This window comes from Vulpes vulpes, chromosome 5 (assembly GCF_048418805.1).
Source record: "Vulpes vulpes isolate BD-2025 chromosome 5, VulVul3, whole genome shotgun sequence".
NCBI lineage: Eukaryota > Metazoa > Chordata > Mammalia > Carnivora > Canidae > Vulpes > Vulpes vulpes.
Window position 1 is genome coordinate 112,757,177 of NC_132784.1, and position 18,529 is coordinate 112,775,705.

The 18,529-nt window shown below is 53.0% G+C and overlaps 2 protein-coding genes across 6 annotated transcripts; both read left to right on the plus strand.

Annotated features, from left to right (window-relative positions):
* The first annotated feature begins 317 nt into the window (after window positions 1-317).
* Window positions 318-6,575, plus strand: USF1 (upstream transcription factor 1). Of its 4 annotated transcripts, none has more exons than XM_025986265.2 (11): window positions 318-738; window positions 2,859-2,951; window positions 3,341-3,390; window positions 3,552-3,667; window positions 4,021-4,122; window positions 4,351-4,546; window positions 4,792-4,879; window positions 5,016-5,074; window positions 5,196-5,290; window positions 5,518-5,646; window positions 5,835-6,575. In XM_025986265.2, exons 2-11 carry the CDS (start codon window positions 2,944-2,946, stop codon window positions 5,922-5,924), a joined length of 933 nt encoding a protein of 310 aa, XP_025842050.1. In that variant the 5' UTR covers window positions 318-738; window positions 2,859-2,943; the 3' UTR covers window positions 5,925-6,575. The 4 variants fall into 4 exon arrangements, with proteins under 4 accessions (XP_025842050.1, XP_025842053.1, XP_025842051.1 ...); XM_025986268.2 differs by having other exon boundaries at window positions 589-738; window positions 3,552-3,636; XM_025986266.2 differs by lacking the exon at window positions 318-738 and adding an exon at window positions 933-1,338.
* Window positions 6,576-6,792: 217 nt separating this feature from the next.
* Window positions 6,793-9,233, plus strand: TSTD1 (thiosulfate sulfurtransferase like domain containing 1). 2 transcript variants are annotated; one of them, XM_072759638.1, is made up of 4 exons: window positions 6,793-6,949; window positions 8,201-8,323; window positions 8,806-8,968; window positions 9,055-9,233. In XM_072759638.1, the coding sequence occupies exons 1-4, from the start codon at window positions 6,874-6,876 to the stop codon at window positions 9,104-9,106; spliced, it is 414 nt and encodes a 137-aa protein (XP_072615739.1). In that variant the 5' UTR covers window positions 6,793-6,873; the 3' UTR covers window positions 9,107-9,233. The 2 variants fall into 2 exon arrangements, with proteins under 2 accessions (XP_072615739.1, XP_072615740.1); XM_072759639.1 differs by lacking the exon at window positions 8,201-8,323 and having other exon boundaries at window positions 6,818-6,949.
* The last annotated feature ends 9,296 nt before the right edge of the window (window positions 9,234-18,529 follow it).

The following is an 18,529-nucleotide window of genomic DNA, read 5'->3' on the forward strand; positions in this document are numbered from 1 at the left end:
GTCACAGATGGGAGGTCTGCAAACTGAGGTCAGTTAGCGAGGCTAACGAGGCCGAAAGTTCTGCCCGAGACCCCCGGGGTAAGCCGCGGCCGCGGGGGCCTGAGCCCCGAGCTCGTCCTGCCCCAGAGCCGAACTCTTGTCCTCGCGCCGCACGGCTCCACATCCCCGAGGGCAGGCCTCAACGGAGAAGGGCGGGCGCCAGGATCCCCAACACCGCCACCGCACACACGCCGGCCGCCGCGGACGTGGGCACACGCGGGCACACGCGGGCACGCCCGGGCCGTCCGCATCCCCGGGGGCACCCACGGCGCGCCCTCATCCAAGATGGCCTCCCAGGCCGCCCTTGTTAAAGATGGCGCCTCCGTGCGACGTCCTTCCCTTCACCTAAGCCGGCCTCACTCCCTCCTGCCGCCGAGGACGCCTCGTCCAGCAGCAAGACGGCAGCACACGCGCGTCGCCTTCCTCCCGTCCTTGCCGAAAGCGACAAACACTTCAACGCCCTCCTCCGCGGGCCGCAGGAAGCCCCTCCCTCTCCGCCCCGGCGGCACCTCCCCGCGCCCGCGGGAGCGACCGGAAGTGGGGCGGCTCAGAGGCTGAGGCGGCGGGGCGGGCACTTCCGCCCCTCACCGACATGGCCGCAGGCCGGGAGTGCGCATGAGCAGCTGTCCATGGAGCTCTCCGAGTCCGGGGACGGAGAGCACGGTCCGGGGAGATCGGCGGCGGCGGCGGCGGCGGCCGGTGAGTCGGGGGCGGGCCGCGGGCGGAGCGGGGCCGTGTGCGGGGCTGGCAGGCGGGGCAGGCGGGGTTGCGCTCCCGAGGGCCGGCGGCCTCCCGCGGAGGACGCCTTTGTTTTGCGGGAGGGGGCCGTGCCCGCGTCGTGCCTCCCGCCCCGCCTTGTGGGCCGAGCGCGCTCCCCGCCCTCCTCCGGGCCCGCCGAGCCCCGAGCCCCGAGCCCCGAGCCCTTCCCGGCCGCCCGGCCTCCAGGCTCGCGGGCTCCCGGGCTCGCGGGCTCGCGCCGCCGGCTGCGGGGCCTGCGGGGCCTGTGGGAGACGCCGGCCTGGTTCGGGGACTTGGTCGTCCTCCCCTTTGTGTCCAGCCCTACAGCAGGGGCTGTTGCAGGGCCCCCTGCCCGGGCGCGCCCGCCCCCACATCCTGTCCGCGCTTCCGTGTCGCATCCCCCGATGCCCGGGAAATGCTCCCGGATGTCCAGCTAACAGTGCGCAGAGCAGCCCGACCCGGTTGCCGGTGTCCTCAGAGGCTGCCCCTGCTGACAGCCGCGGGCGGTAGAGACGCCCCCCTGCAGGCAGCGCCCGGGCTCCGTAGGTTGAGGATGCACAGGTAGGTGGTGCCGCCTTCCCCAAGGGACTGGGAGCCGCTCGCAGCGTTACTTCCTCCGGACAGTTTCACTTTCAGTTCTTTTTTTTTGTTGTTGTTGTTCCCCTTTGTTGTTTTGAGTTCTGGTGGCTTTTTTGGGGTCACTACTTTCCTTCCAAGCAGGCTTCCAAGGCTCCTCCGTTGAAGATTGTCCTTAGGAAAGGTTTTGGAGAGGACCTTCTGGGTACAGACTTGGTAAAAATCTTACTCTTTCGCGCGGCAATGATTTTGTCGCCCTGTTCACTTGTACACGTAAGCTGTGTCTCTTTGGAGGAACCACTTGTCTTCTCAGCTCCTTGTGTTTTCCTTGTTTTCCTGTCCTCTGGCTGGGTGTCAGGGCCCTAAACCGGGCACCTTGCAAATGAGTTCCTTTTCCATTGTCTCTCCTTCCGAAGCTTGAGCCTGGAGTTTTTTTCTCCCTTCTTGCTGAGGTTCAGTTGATTTGGAGTTGTCATGGCAACATTTCAGCAACCGTGTGGTTTTACAGGAAGGCTTGGTGGAGAAAAATAGAAGGGGCTTGAAAAATGAGGCGTTTGGAGTCTAAGGTCTTAAATGACATAAATCTGGACGTCCCAAAGCTGGAGCCCCTGGGGCCACATAGAATGAAGCCCAAGGGCCAAGTATGTTCTTTATGGTTCAGGCAGGTTTCCCCTTCCTGGATTTGAGGACAGAAATTTCTTGGTACACTATGTGGTTGAGAAGCTAGAAGAAGCACCGGAGCGTCCAGTGGTCCTGTGTATGTTATGTTTTTAAGATTTATTCATGAGGGAAACAGAGAGAGAAAGAGAGAGAGGCAGAGACACCGGCAGAGGGAGAAGCAGGCTCCATGCAGGGAGCCGGACGTGGGACTCGAACCCTGGGTCTCCAGGATCACGCCGCGGGCTGAAGGTGGTGCTAAACCACTGAGCCACCCGGGCTGCCCCAGTCCTGTGTTTTTGATAGTGGTGATCTAAACGTGCCTTCTTAACCCCAAAGTCATGGCCTATCATGACAACTTCTTTTTTAACTTTATTTTTTTTAGGATTTTATATATTCATGAGAGACGCACACAGAGAGACAGAGACGCAGGCAGAGGGAGAAGCAGGCCCCTCACAGGGAGCCCGATGTGGGACTCGATCCCAGGACCCCAGGATCATGCCCCAAGCCAAAAGCAGATGTTCAACCGCTGAGCCACCCAGGCGTCCCACCATCATTATAACTTTAGTCATGATCCATCCAGAAATACATTGTTTCTCAGTCTTTAGGTATAAGCATCCCCTCTCCACCATGACCTGGAGTGATAATAGAGGACCAAGGAACACCATTTGTAGAGTTATTTTTTTTCAACCACTGTAGCCCACTTCTCAGCGCCAGAATGGAGAAAACTGATTGTCTTGTGTAGATTGATTAGATTCTGTTCCTGGCTGGGTCTTCATGGAGCCTAGCTTCTTGAAACAGGCTCTTCAGTTTCCTGGACTTACTGCAAACTCCCTGATTTCTACCAGGACTTAGCACTCAGGACCGTGAGGCAGGAAATTCGAAGACTTCCAAAGAAGGACCAGTTCCTCGGATGAGCCCCCTTACAGAGAGATGAAGGGGTGAGTGAAGAGGAGGTAGGGTCTGGGGCTGGAGGTGGGAGGCCTGGAAGAATGCAGAATGGCTATGAGCGCTGGCTCTGGAGTCCAGCAGACCTGGATTCTGGTTTCAGCTCCATCACTTACTAGCTGTGTCATCCGGTCTCTCATCTACAAAATGCAAGTAGAGCTACTCACCCATTGTGTTGTCCTTAGTATTAAACGATAACGCGTGTTAAGTGCTTAGCTCAGTACTACGCACACAGTAAACACTCAGTAAATACTAGCTGCTGCTATTCTCACCTAACCCAGTGTCTGTTGGGAATGCCATTGAGTTTGGAAGCCATAGATTACTGGGTCAGTGAGCTTTTTATTCACATCTTCCCCTCTTTTTTTTGTCCCTTCACAAACAGGCAGCAGAAAACAGCTGAAACGGAAGAGGGGACAGTGCAGATTCAGGAAGGTGGGTGGTAGAGACAGACCTGAAACCAGGAGCCCATCCTGGCCTCTCCCTCTCTCTCAGGGGCGCATCTCCTGTGTACCTGGTCCTTCTAAATGATGTGCAGGTAGAACAAGGGGAAAAGGCAGGAACTCGAAGACTTTTCCTTTGCTCTTTTAATTTAGGTGCAGTGGCAACTGGGGAGGACCCAACCAGTGTGGCTATTGCCAGCATCCAATCAGCTGCCACTTTCCCTGACCCCAACGTCAAGTACGTCTTCCGAACTGAGAATGGGGGCCAGGTAAGGGAGGGGGCCAGGTAAGGGAGGGGGCCAAGGGGCTGCAGGTGTCACCTGGGGTTGGGGTTGCGGGAGGTAATGAACCTGTCAGGGGAGACGTGGCTTGGAGGAGGTGAAGATGTGGACTCCTGTGTGTGGGGGTAAGGGGGGTTGGAGGGCTGGGAGGAGGAGGTTTCGTGGGGGGGGGCGTCTAGGCTGAAACCTCTGGGGACAGAAGGGGGATGGCTGAAGCTTTGTCTCTGAAGCACTCTTATTCCGGGGCTCTGTCCAAGAGAAGCTTTATGAGAGTCCTGGGGTCCCCAGCATTGACTCTTGTATTTTCTCTCTCCACATTTTCCTTCCCTCCCTGCTTCTAGGTGATGTACAGGGTGATCCAGGTGTCTGAGGGGCAGCTGGATGGCCAGACTGAGGGGACTGGCGCCATCAGTGGCTATCCTGCCACTCAATCCATGACCCAGGTACCCGGGCCTGGGCTGCCCAGGGGACTAGAGCAAGGTGCAGCTGAACCTGTGAGATAGGGGCGGGGCTAGGAGTGGCGAGGCATCTGGGCCTTCCTTGTTCCAAGGCACTAGATTTTCCCTTTCTGGTTGTTTCTCCGTTCTCCCCCGCCCTAGGGACAGAAGCTGCAGCATGGTTCAGTGGAAAGTGTGCCTGACACTGGACTCTGTTGTTGTGCCCCTTCCCAGGCTGTGATCCAGGGTGCGTTCACCAGTGACGATGCAGTTGACACAGAGGGGACGGCCGCCGAGACGCACTATACTTACTTCCCCAGCACTGCGGTGGGAGATGGGGCAGGGGGGACCACGTCGGGGAGTACAGCAGCGGTTGTTACTACCCAGGGCTCAGAGGCACTGCTGGGGCAAGCGACCCCTCCTGGCACTGGTGAGCTCCGTGCGGGTGCTGCTGGCTGGAGGGGCTAGGATAGGCTGGGGGCCATGGCTGGGCACGGTGGGCCCTTCCCAGGACCGCTTCATGATCACTAAGACCTGGGCAGGCAGTGAGTCTGGGACTGACCTTCTAGGACGAAGGAGGTCTCTTTTAGAGGAGGATCCTAGGGCCTCGGCCTCAGAGCTTGATGAAGTTCCTAAGTCCCACATCCTGACACAACCGACCCTGCATCTTCACAGGACAGTTCTTTGTGATGATGTCACCACAGGAAGTGTTGCAGGGAGGAAGCCAGCGCTCCATTGCCCCCAGGACTCACCCTTATTCCCCGTGAGTAACCCCTGGTCTTTCTCAGTTGCCACGGTGGTCTTGATCCCTGCCGACTCCGTGTCCTTCCTTATTCGAGCCTCCAATCTGATTTTTTTTAATCTTCCCGGACTCTGGCCACCTTGGGCTCTGTTGTCAGGAAGTCAGAAGCTCCCAGGACGACTCGGGATGAGAAACGCAGGGCTCAGCATAATGAAGGTAGGTACTGTCAGCTGGGATTGGGACCAGCAGGGGTGTCTGAGTGGGAGAGTGTAGGTGGAGTTACAGGGCCTGTGGGGAGTTCTCCCGGAGTCACCTTGTCCCCCACTGTGCCCCACAGTTGAACGCCGCCGCCGAGACAAGATTAACAACTGGATTGTGCAGCTGTCCAAGATCATCCCAGACTGCTCCATGGAGAGCACCAAGTCTGGCCAGGTCATGGAAAGACCCTGTAGTGGACAGGATGCCTGAATTCTGTCTCCTGGTATTGTTTCCAGAAATGGTAGAGAGGGCACACGTGGCTTCTCTCTCTGAGGTTCCTGTATCCTTGTGCAATGTTCTCCCACTTAGGGGAAACTGAGGTCTAGAGTGTGGGTGTGCTTTTGGAAGGTAAGCCACGTATCACGTATTTTAGTCCTCATTTCGTTGGCCTTTTCTTGCAGAGTAAAGGTGGGATTCTGTCCAAAGCCTGTGATTATATCCAGGAGCTTCGACAGAGTAACCACCGGTTGTCTGAAGAACTGCAGGGGCTCGACCAACTGCAGCTGGACAACGATGTGCTCCGACAGCAGGTCAGACCCCTCTGCGGTCCGGCCCTCCTCAACTCCATGGCCCACGAGCCAGCTGGGGTCTCCCGCCCCTGCTTTCCGTAGAGGGCTTCGTCCTTTTCCCCCTCCCTAGCGGATGTCTCCGTACATGCAGGGATTTCGCTGTGCCAGCTTTTCTACTCACTGTCTTCATGGCCTCCCTCCCACATCAGGTGGAAGATCTTAAAAACAAGAACCTGCTGCTACGGGCTCAGCTGCGGCACCACGGAGTAGAGGTCGTCATCAAGAATGACAGCAACTAACTGTGGGGACTCGAGGGCCTTAGGCCCTACAGCCCCTTTCTGAGAACTGCAGATAGTCCAGGAGAACGGCTCACCCGTGCCCCTTTCCTTCACCACCCACTTCTGGCGTGGGACCAGGGGGAGCTCAGAAAGCATGGCTTTGAACTGAGGCCCAGTGACAGCAGCGTGCAGTGGTGTGAAACACACGTGGGTGCGTGCTAACAGCCTCGTCCAGTCCCACCGCACGGCCCCTGGGCCCTCGTGTCCCTCTTCACATGCATGTGCTGTCTCCATGCTGGATACCGGACACAACGTGGGGGCTTGCCCTGTGCTTGCTTTGAGAGCCAGCAGAGGGTCTGCTGACATGTGACGCTCTGGTTGCCTGGGACTCTGGCGCTCCCACTGGGTCTTCCTCACCCTGGAGCTCAGGTGTGCGCTCCAGACTCTGGGGAACAGCCTTTCGCGAGAAGTGGGGGAAAGGATGCTTAGCAGCGGCTCCTGCCCCAGGAACAGGAGATCGGCTGGCGGGCGGCCAGGGCCTGTGCGGAAGCCTCTGGAGCCAGGGAGAAGACAGGGGCCCACGTGGGGCCTTCCCCTTGTGGGGATGGTGTTTCTTTTTCTTCCTTTTCTTTCTTTTTTTTTTTTTTTTTAAAGATAAAACGTTCAGAGCCACTGTTGTCTCCTGGTTTTCCTCCTCTGGTGGGTGGGGGCGGAGGAGAGGGAGGCGCCTTGCACTCTGCCCGGGAGGGTGGGGCCAAGGTTAGGGTGGGGCGCGGCCGGGTGCTCGCGGCCCCGAGTCCCAGGAGTCCCAGGGCCCCTGTGTGCCGCCCGCCCGCCCGCGCGCTGGACAATCGCTAGACTGGCGAGCGGGCCTCAGCCCCGCGGAACAGGTGCGGCGGGGGGCGGGGCGGGGGCGGGGCCTTCGCTTCCGGTTCCGGTCCCGGCTCCGGGCTCCCGGAGGGCGGGCGAGATGCTGGCGGCTCCGCGGGGGAGGCCCCGGGCCGCGTTCCTGCAGCTCGCGGTGGCGGCGCGGACCATGGCTGGAGGTACCTGCGGGGCCCCGGGGCCCTCCCGTCCTCGCCGCGGCCCCCGGGAGCGCGAGGCCCGGCCGAGGGGGAGCGGCGGCGCGCGGCTCGCAGGCCCCTGCCAGGTGGGGGGCCGCTAGGTGGAGGGGGCCGCCAGGTGGAGGGAGCCGCCAGGTGGAGGGAGCCGCTAGGTGGAGGGGGCCGTCAGGTGGAGGGGGCCGCAGGTGGAGGGGGCCGTCAGGTGGGGGCCGCAGGTGGAGGGGGCCGCTAGGTGGAGGGGGCCGTCAGGTGGAGGGGGCCGCCAGGTGGAGGGGGCCGCCAAGTGGAGGGGGCCGCCAGGTGGAGGGGGCCGCCAGCCAGGTGGAGGGAGCCGCCAGGTGGAGGGGGCCGCAGGTGGAGGGGGCCGTCAGGTGGGGGCCGCAGGTGGAGGGGGCCGCTAGGTGGAGGGGGCCGTCAGGTGGGGGCCGCAGGTGGAGGGGGCCGTCAGGTGGAGGGGGCCGCCAGGTGGAGGGGGCCGCTAGGTGGAGGGGGCCGCCAGGTGGAGGGGGCCGTCAGGTGGAGGGGGCCGCTAGGTGGAGGGGGCCGCCAGGTGGAGGAGGGAGCCGCCAGGTGGAGGGGGCCGCAGGTGGAGGGGGCCGTCAGGTGGGGGCCGCAGGTGGAGGGGGCCGCTAGGTGGAGGGGGCCGTCAGGTGGAGGGGGCCGTCAGGTGGGGGCCGCAGGTGGAGGGGGCCGCCAGGTGGAGGGGGCCGCCAGGTGGAGGGGGCCGTCAGGTGGAGGGGGCCGTCAGGTGGGGGCCGCAGGTGGAGGGGGCCGTCAGGTGGAGGGGGCCGTCAGGTGGAGGGGGCCGCCAGGTGGAGGGGGCCGCTAGGTGGAGGGGGCCGCCAGGTGGAGGGGGCCGTCAGGTGGAGGGGGCCGCTAGGTGGAGGGGGCCGCCAGGTGGAGGGGGCCGCCAGCCAGGTGGAGGGGGCCGCAGGTGGAGGGGGCCGCTAGGTGGAGGGGGCCGTCAGGTGGAGGGGGCCGCCAGGTAGAGGGGGCCGTCAGGTGGAGGGGGCCGCAGGTGGAGGGGGGCCGCCAGGTAGAGGGGGCCATCAGGTGGAGGGGGCTGCCAGGTGGAGGGAGCCGCCAGGTGGAGGGGGCCGCAGGTGGAGGGGGCCGCCAGGTGGGGGCCGCAGGTGGGGACCGCCAGGTGGAGGGGGCTGCTAGGTGGAGGGGGCCACCAGGTGGGGGCCGCCAGGTGGGGGCCGCCCCAGGCTCTGCTGCCTCCTTCCGCAGCGCCCACGGTCTCGCTGCCTGAACTGCGCTCGCTGCTGGCCACGGGCCAGGCCCGGCTCATCGACGTGAGATCGCGGGAGGAGGCGGCAGCGGGGACCATCCCGGGGGCGCTCAACATCCCGGGTACGGGACACCGGGGACGCCCGCGCGGGTGGCCTGGGGAGGGCTCCCAGGGCGGCGTGGGGGGAGGCACGGGTACAGGGGTCCTTGTTCCCCTGAGGGCCCCCAGCCTCCCCACCCCGAGCCTCCCGGAGAAGGGCTGGCGGGAGGCGGATCCGGGCCGCGGAACCGGCCCTTCCAGTTTGAGCGGAGAGGGGCGGCGAGGAGGGGCAGGACCCGCTCCTCGGCGCCTGACCTCCCCGGGGCTGCGGGCTGGGGGCTGCGGGGTGGGTACCGGGTACCGCCCGCCACTCCCCCTCGCTGCAGCGGACGTGGCTCCGGTGCAGCCGCCCGGCCCCTCCCGGCAGCTGGGCCTGTCGGGGCCTCGAGGTTGGCCGGGGGGCGGGGGGTCCCTTGGGGATCGGTTGGGGCCGCGGCCCCAGTGCCTCCAGGCCCCACCTGAGCTCGCCCACCTCTGCTTCCGACCCTGCCTCGCCACCTCCCAGTGTCCGAGCTGGAGAGCGCCCTGCAGATGGAGCCAGCTGCTTTCCAGGCTTTGTACTCTGCGGAGAAGCCAAAGCTGCAAGAGGAGAACCTCATCTTCTTCTGTCAGATGGGCAAGCGGGGCTTGCAGGCCACGCAGCTGGCCCGAGGCCTGGGATATACAGGGTATGGGGCAGGGGGGCGCCCTTGGGGGGTGATGGGGCGCCTCCTGGGCCTGCCTGCTCACCCGCTTTGTCACTTTGTCTGCGCAGGGCTCGCAACTTCGCAGGGGCCTACAGAGAATGGTCCCAGAAAGAAGGTTAGGTAGGAGGCTGATTGCCCCCTGCCCTTGCCCCCAGGCTGCCTGATCGGTGACCGGCCGGATGCCCCGGTTGGGCAGGCCTTACAGCGCTGTGCACACAAAGCATCAAATAAAGAGCACTTAATCAAAGTATTGGAAGCACGTAGTTTGTCAGGTGGGCTGCGAATACTCCTAATCCTAACCTAGAGTTCAGGTCAGCCCTGAATCCTTGTCCAGCGTTGTCTGGTGCCCTCCTACCCGGTGCAACCCCAAACCCCAGCAGTTTCCGGAGACTATGATTCTCCTTTTGTTTTTGTTTTTTTTTAAATATTTTTTTTATTTATTCATGAGAGACACAGAGAAAGAGGCAGAGACACAGGCAGAGGGAGAAGCAGGCTCCTCACAGGGAGCCTGATGCAGGACTCGATCCTGGGACCCCAGGATCACACCCTGAGCTGAAGGTAGATGCTCACCTGCTGAGCCACCCAGGTGCCCCTGATTCTCCTTTGAAAATGATTGTTTTCAGCCCAGGATACACATCAGCATCATCTGGTACCTAAAAACAAGAGTGTTTGGGCCCCTTCTCAGATTTGGAATCTTGGGTGTAGGATCTGGGTAGTAGTGGTTTTATGAGCCCTTGAAGTGATCTTATTTATTTATTTTTTAAAGATTCTTTTTATTTATTTATTTATTTATTCATTCATTCATTCATTCATTCATTCATTCATTCATTCATGAGAGACAGAGAGGCAGAGACACAGGCAGAGGGAGAAGCAGGCTCCCTGCAGGGACCCCAATGTGGGCCTTACATCTCAGGGACCCCGAGATGATGCCCTGAGCCAAAGGTAGATGCTCAACCACTGAGCCACCCAGATGTCCCTTATTTGGTATTTTAAACTTTTATTCTTGAGGTGCCTGACTGGCTCAGTCCATAGAGCATGGAACTCTTGATCTCGGGTTGTAAGTTTGAGCCCCATGTTGAGTGTAGAGATTACTTACAAATAAAGTCTTTTAAAAGTAAATAAATCGATAAAAATTCCATTCCTTTATTTGTGGAAGAGAAAGTTGAGTCACAGATGGACCCAGTTTTCTGAATTTTCAAGTTTCTGGAGAAATCCCTTCAGACATGTCCAGTATTCCTTGCCTTTCTCTCCCCTTCTGCCTCCTGCACTGGACCGAGGCCTCACATCTTTTATGTCACAGCCTACCCTGCACTGCCACAAAATCTGCCATTCGCCCGGCCTCTCCAGCCTCTGTCATGGCTCTCCCATCCTCTCCCTGCACTAACCACAACACATTACTGTCTACACTCAGCTGGGTAGGGCTGGGTCTGCAGATAAATTGAAATATGTGAGTCTAGACCAAGGTTTGGCAAATGGTAGGTGTCTGTTCTTTATTCAAATACCCACATCCCGGGGCAGCCCCAGTGGCTCAGCAGTTTAGCACCGCCTTTGGCCCCAGGTGTGATCCTGGGGACCCAGGATCGAGTCTCGTGTCAGGCTCCCTGCATGGAGCCTGCTTCTCCCTCTGCCTGGGTCTCTGCCTCTCTCTCTCTGTGTCTCTCATGAATAAATAAATAAGATCTTAAACAAACAAATACCTACATCCCTTTGGTTCTCAGACTGATTGGAAGTTCTTCCTGGGGTCTAATTTCCCTCTTAGTTTGTATCTTAACTGTTCTAGTCTCCCCCCGTCCTTCAAATATTTAAATTTGATTATAGCATTTCTTTATACAATAAAATGTATAATAAAATGCATAGTTAAGTGTCCAGTTCATTGAGTTTTGACAACTGTATGCTCACTGGTAACAACTCTTCTAGTAAGATCTAGAACCCTGCAGTCCCCAGGATTCTTCTGGGGCCCCTTCCCACTCAGTTCCATCCTTCCTGATTTCTATCTTCTATCACCATAAACTAGTTTTTTAGCTCCCTTCCCAGGCCTGCCAACCTACATGATTTGTTTTCTTCTGTTTAGCCAATGAGGGCCAGAGAGGGTCCTGGAAGTAAATCCAGCTGGCCTGCTACACAACCGACCGTGCCCTTGGGCTTGATCTTCGTTAAGAGAACATTCCTCTTTTCTCCCTCATTAACTGTTTGGTTCATAATCTTGATAGGCTGTTCCAGCTCATTGCTTTGCCCTGTAAAGTTCTTCCCTTTCCTCATAGCTAACTTTCCACAGGTGAGGCTGGGGACAGAGTCTCCCAGCTTTCTGTCCCTTTACCTTCTGCCTTTCTTTCCAGACTACGTTGGGCTCTTCTCTCCCACCAGACTTTGCAGCAGGTCCTGTTGTCATACCCACCACACTACACTTTTGTTGGTAACCCCTCCCAGTGGATTTGAGCTCCTCAAAGACAGGAACTGGCTTGTGGTCACTGACCTGCAGGGCCCCAGAGGAACAGCATGAACTTGGGAGGTGTTGGTTGAGCCTCACCAGTCTGCCATCTTTCAGGATCTTTTAATTTCAGTCTTTTTGAAACATCACTGCCTGAGCAGTCTTAGGGTAGTAGTTTGGGACGCCTGGCTGGCTGAGTCGGCAGAGCATGCGACTCCTGATCTCAAGGTGGTGAGTTTAAGACCACTGTTGGGTATAGAGCTTGCTTAAAAGAGGGAGAGATAATTGATTTCTTGGGGTCGCTCAGTCAGTGGAGCATGTGGTTGTTGATCGAGATAACTTAAAACAAAAATCTTTTTTTTTTTTTTTAAGTATTTATTTATTTGACAGAGAGAGCAAGCAAGCAAGCACAAGCAGGGGGAGTGGCAGAGGGAGAGGGAGAAGCAGGCTCTGCAAGGAGCAGGGAGCCTGACATGGGGGTCCATCCCATTGACCCCAGGGTCATGACCTGAGCTGAAGGTAGACATCCAACCAACTGAGTTACCCAGGCACACCTAAAATAAAAATCTTAAAAAAAAAAAAAAAAAAATTAAAAACAACATTTTAATCTTATCAGTCAGAGTTGATCATTTATAAGTTCTTGTTGCCGGGATCCCTGGGTGGCGCAGTGGTTTGGCGCTTGCCTTTGGCCCAGGGCGCGATCCTGGAGACCCGGGATCGAATCCCACATCGGGCTCCCGGTGCATGGAGCCTGCTTCTCCCTCTGCCTATGTCTCTGCCTCTCTCTCTCTCTCTCTGTGACTATCATAAATAAATTAAAAAAAAAATAAAAATATAAGTTCTTGTTGCCTAGTGAGTGGCTCAGGCACATGTCTTGGCCTGGTCTTGTAAGCAATCTGTAGCCTGAATCTGGCGTCACCCTGTCTTTCCAAACGTCTCGTTCAGTGCCTGCCTCCACCAGGCTGTTCTTCAGTGGCCTAAGTAGACTCGACTCTCTCCTGACCCTGGCATTTGTTCACCATTTCCCCTGTTTGGGAAGCTTCCAGTCTCTTTTTGTTATTACTCTGACTTTCACAAGAATTAGAAGAATGTATTTGGCAGGACACTTGGCTGTCTTCATCCAGAGGGCTTTTAAACTGAAGAAAAATGGAGAAAAATAACCAGATAATGTTATATAACTGAATTTCATGAAGGACACAAAAACCAGGAGAGCAGGGGACAAGGAACACACTTAGCATGCTGTGTTAGAACTTCAGTGGCTCTTCGTCTGTTGATTTCATTTTTCTATGTCCCACAGTTCAACCAGAACCTGGCTTAGAAGAGTTACTCCTACAGAGGTGGAATTTTTGTTGAGGTATTTAGTAACTCTCAGGGGGAAAAATGCAAGGGGAGAAATTTGAGAATAACACTGGCGAAGGCTAGCATGTTCTTATGTAACAAGTACATAGTGGTCACCGCCAGTTACATCGTAGCTATTCCAACTCTCACTTTATCTGTAAAATGAGGGTTAAAAAACATTTCTTAAGGGATGCCTGGGTGGCTCAGCAGTTTAGGGCCTGCCTTCCGCCTAGGGCATGATCCTGAGGTCCTGGGATCGAGTCCCACATCGGGCTCCCTGCGTAGAGCCTGCTTCTCCCTCTGCCTGCATCTCTGCCTTTCTCTCTCTCTCTCTCTCTGTGTCTCTCATGAATAAATAAATAAAATCTTAAAAAAAAAAAAAAAGACATCTCTTTGGATAGTTGTGGAAGTTTATTAGGATAACATATGTAAATGATGTGCCATGTAGAATGTGTGGATTTAGAGACACAGATGTGTGAGTAATAAGCATAAGGAGGTATCTAAAATAGTGTAGGTATTTTGAAATTTGGTGGAATGGAAGGGGACTTGTACAGGTTGTGGGAATGTATGTCATATTAAAAAGAAAATATAGGGGCCCAGCGGGGGGGGGGGGGGGGGCGCGGGCTCAGGGGTTGAGCATCTGCCTTCAGCTCAGGGTGTGATCCCCGTCCCAGGATGGAGTCCTGCATCAGGCTCCCTTCATGGAGTCTGCTTCTCCCTCTGCCTCTCTCTCTCTCTCTGTCTGTCTCTCATGAACAAATAAATAAAATCTTAAAAAAAAAAAAGTGGATCTTAAAGATCCTAAGAGAGTGGATCTTAAAAATCCTCATCACAAGAAAAAGAAAATGTATAACTACATATGGTAATAGATATTCACTAGATTTGAGGTTATTTCACATTATAGAAAAATATCAAATCGTTGTTATACATCTGAAACTAACATGTTATATGCCAAGTACATATCAATTTAAAAAATACACACAAAGAATTCTTTCATCATCTTAAAGTGGGGAACATATTTTTAACTTTGAGTCAAAATTTAGAAGCCGTAAGAGAAAAGACTGATAAATACAAAACAGGCAATTGGAAGTCTTCTACCTGCGTGGCAAAGACAGACAAATATCACACAAATCAAAATATCACACAAATCGAGTCAGAAGACAAAAATAGCCAACTGGGGGGAAATCAACTGAGAGTATATGCAAAGGTCTAATTTCTGAATATATAAAGAGCCCTTACAAATGGATAAGTAAAAGACAACTACCAATAACCCCAATAAAAAGTAAGCAAAATAAAAGAAGAGACAGTTCACAGAATACACAGGACTTAAAGTTAGGGGGTGATCAGTTTGAGATACACAAATTAAAACTAATCCGAGGGCGCCTGGGTGGCACAGTCAGTTAAGCATCTGACTTGGGCTCAGGTCATGACCTCAGGGTCTTGGGATGAGGCCTGGCATCATGACCTCAGGCTCTCTGCTCTGTGTGAGCTTGCTTCTCCCTCTCCTGCCAGCCACTTCTCCTGCTTTTGTGACCATGCTCTTGCTCTTTCTCTCTCTCTCTGTCACATATATAAATAAAATCTTAAAAAAAGAAACTCTGATGTTGACTATGCTCTATTTACAATGAATAGTTCTTTGCAGTCATCACAGAGTTTCAAAAATAAAACTAAGCTGAGGTTTTAATTCACATTAATCAGATTAGCAAAATTGAAATGTTTGATAAGCACTCTTTCGCAAGACTATGGGAGAGTAGATATGCCAATAGATCATGTAAATATAAATGGGAGCAGGGGACTGTTTGTCAATATCTGCACTACCTTTGACCCAGTATTCACATTTCCGGAGATTTATCTTACAAAGCAGCTTCCATTGATGTGCATGTTTATTCATTTCATGACCTATGTTAGCAGAAGACTGGAAGCAATCCAGGTGTCTCTAAGTTAAAACTGGCTACATAAACAACATTATAAGCATACAGCAGAACATTATAAGCATACAGCAGAACATTATGTAACTGTAGAAGAGAATGAGGAAGTTCTCCATGTCCTCAGGAGGAGACTCCAAGATGCACAGTTACATGATAAAAAAAAAAAAAAAAAAGTACTGTGCTATCTTTTGCATAAAGAAAAAAAAGCAAGATGATATGGAGATGTGTGTTTGTATATCCACACATTTATTTATGTATTTGCTCACTTATTTATAATTGCTTATGGTTAGCAAAAAAGAAACACTGGAAGGACAGAGAACTAGAAAAAAACTTAAGAGATGCAAACCTCTTTAGCGTCCTTGCTGCTTTCTCTACCTACTTAGGAAAAAGCCAACTATGGTCAAACCCAACTAACCACTTACTCTTTCATGCAATCAAACAGCTATGGGATAAAATTTGCACCAGTTTGGCCTTTCTTCAAGTTTATATCCATTGTTTACACAGCTCACCAGCACTAGCGTGTTCAGTTCTTTCTTTTTTTTTTTTTAAAGATTTCATTTATTTATTCATGAGAGACACAGGCAGAGGGAGAAGCAGGCTCCCTGCAGGGAGCCTGATGAGGAGGGAGGGGGAGGGGGGAGTTCATGCCCTGAGCCAAAGGCAGATGCTCTACCGCTGAGCCACCCAGGTGTCCCCCTACTGTGTTCAATTCTCACCTCCACTTCTCCCCACCGTGAATTTTTTTTTTTTTTTTAACACAACCTCAAGATTTCATTGTCTTCATAATAAAATAAAATAGGAATTTAGACCTGGATCACTGGCCTCTTCCTCTTCTTATCTCCCAATTCAAAATGCTCCCATCTCCTAATAGCCAGCATTCTCTGAGATCTGCAGTTGGCTCAACACATTCAAGCCTCGGTGGGATCTTCTTTGTAGAAGAAGGCTTTTATTGGAAAATGAGCTTCATCTGCCCACCATGGCCACTCTGCTTCCTGCGTGATGCTGCTTCCCTGAGCCTATGGAGGATATTTAGCCTTTCTCACACTGTGTCACTTTGTGGGCTGGTGCTCACCACACTTGTCACAGAAAGTCTAGCAGGTTCTAGGAATGCTCATATTTGCGAGAGTGCTATCTGTGCAGAAGGCTCTCCCCACTCTTTCGATCTCCTGAACTTCCTTTTCCCTCTGCACTCTTTCCTAGTGACTTTTTCTTATATTTCCCTGAGAACAGAAATCAATCCTCTTCCCATGAACAGAGGAACTAGCTGTGTCATGCACTTCCCTCTTGTTGCAGAGGATGGGATGGTTAGCTCTGCCCCCTTTTAATGTTAAACTTGAATGTCCCATCTTCTCTCTCCTCAAGAACTTGGTATTGCAACTGTCCCCTCTTTCTCCTGATTCTTTTTTTTTCTGTGATTATTTTTTTCTTTTTGCTGGATCATTGCTATTGGCTGGCATACAGTGTTTCCATGCAAACAAAACACCTACTCTGACTTCCTCTAACTACCCTGTGGGCTGCTGCTCCTTTTCTCTGTTGTCCTCCCAGCAAAATCTGGGTTGAACCATCTGTAGTCACTTTCTTTCTTCCTTTCAGATTTTATTTATTTATTTGAGAGAGAGAAATCGAGAGAGCAGGAGTGGAGGGGGAGAGGCCGACTCCCTGCTGAGCAGGGAGCCCCAATGCAAGGCTTGATCTCAGGACCCCAGAATCATGACCTGAGCTGAAGACAGGTGCTTAACTGACCAAGCCACCCAGGTGCCCAGTGAAATATCACTGTCTTTATTTCCTTAATTTATATTCTCTCAGCCTACTCCATGCAGGTTTTATTGCCTATCCCACTACTCTCCATGGAAACTTCCTTTTTTTTTTTTAAGATTTATTTATTTACAGAGAGCGAGAGACACAGGTAGAGGGAGAAGCAGGCTCCATGCAGAGAGCCTGATGTGGGACCCCATCCCAGGACCCTGGGATCACACCCCGGGCTGCAGGCAGCGCTAAACCACTGCGCCACGGGGACTGTCCTGAAACTTCTTTCAAGATAATCCATGAATGGAAAAAAAAAAAAAAAAGAAAAAAGAAAAAAAAATCCATGAATGACACATGAGAATTAGTCAACAGATATAGGTGACCCTAGGTCCTCTGCCCTCCCCACCACTGGTGCTCTTTCTCTTAAATAAATACTCTTTTTTTTTTTTTAATAAATAAAATCTTTGAAAAAAGACTCTAAGGGATCCCTGGGTGGCCTGCCTTCAGCCCAGGGTGTGATCCTGGAGTCCCGGGATCGAGTCCCACATTGGGCTCCCTGCATGGAGCCTGCTTCTCCCTCTGCCTGTGTCTCTGCCTCTCTCTCTCTCTCTCTCTCTCTCTGTGTCTTTCATGATAAATAAACAAAACCTTAAAAAAAAAAAAAAAGACTCTAAGATTTGTGTCCCACTTGGGTTACACACACACACACACACACACACACACACACAAAGACTACAAGAAATAAATATCAATGACAATGGGATTTATAAACTTATCACTTATGCAAGCAGCTTTATGGGAAAAGGAACCTGGAGAATATCAAATCATTTGCATGCTCCAAAATTACTTTCATGTTTTATACTTGTATACACAAATATTTTGTACAGAAATAACTAGGATGCATACTATTTGTATTTACTTTTTTTTTTTTAAACATTTTTTTAAATTTTTATTTATTTATGATAGTCACAGAGAGAGAGAGAGGCAGAGACATAGGCAGAGGGAGAAGCAGGCTCCATGCACCGGGAGCCTGATGTGGGACTCGATCCCGGGTCTCCAGGATCGCGCCCTGGGCCAAAGGCAGGCGCCAAACCGCTGCGCCACCCAGGGATCCCTGTATTTACTTTTTTCATTTAATATTAACCATTGACATTATTTTGATGTTCACTTTTCTATGTTAATATTTTACTTTCAAAGCAAAAAGTATGAAATTAAATACGGTTAAAAGCAAATGCACTTTAGTTAAGAAACAACTGTACAAATACAGGATGTGAGAGACTTGACTTAGTAGTACGAGTGAAAATAAAGGCTTGTGGGTTTTTTTAATAAAGATTTTATTTATTTATTCATGAGTGATACACAGAGAGAGACAGAGGGAGAAGCAGGCTCTGTATGGGGAGCCTGATGTAGGACTTGATCCCAGGACTCCAGGGATCAGGACGTGAGCCGAAGGCAGATGCCCAACCAGTGAGCCACCCAGGTGCCCAAGGCTTGTGGGTTTTAGTTTGCCACAAGGTGACTATAACTAACTCAGCAGTGTGATATGGCTGTTGTATCTGTGAATGAGTTCTTGTGCTGTAAATGCAAGTGATGGAAACAGCCATCATGGCAGTGCTTAACATGGACCAGGTGCTGTGCTAAGCATATGATGTGTGTTATATTATTTAGTCCTTGTTTTGCTGGAAGGTATTACTGTCATCATAACTACCTTCTGGATGCAGAAGTTTTCAGAGAGATGTGAGCTGGCCAAGGACTAGCTAGAAACTAGAAACTAGGGGGACGGGATTTGAATTGAGATCTCTCCATCTCATGGAGAGATGATTTCTCCAGTGCCTGGTTCAGATCTTGGCTCAGTAAAAAACAAGAGATTATCTCCGGGCAGAGGGTGGGTTGTGAAGGGGGTGTGGGAAGCTTGTGAAACCATACCAGATGAAGACTCTTTGAAGGATTTAAAGATGTTTAGCTTGGAGAAGGAAAGACTTAGAAGGCTCATAATAAGAATCTTAAAATATTTAAAGATAGGGCTGTCATTGGCAAAGGATAATGAGATTATTTTGTGTAACTCCGGAGAGCAGAGGCTGGAGGTAACCAAGAAGCAGATTC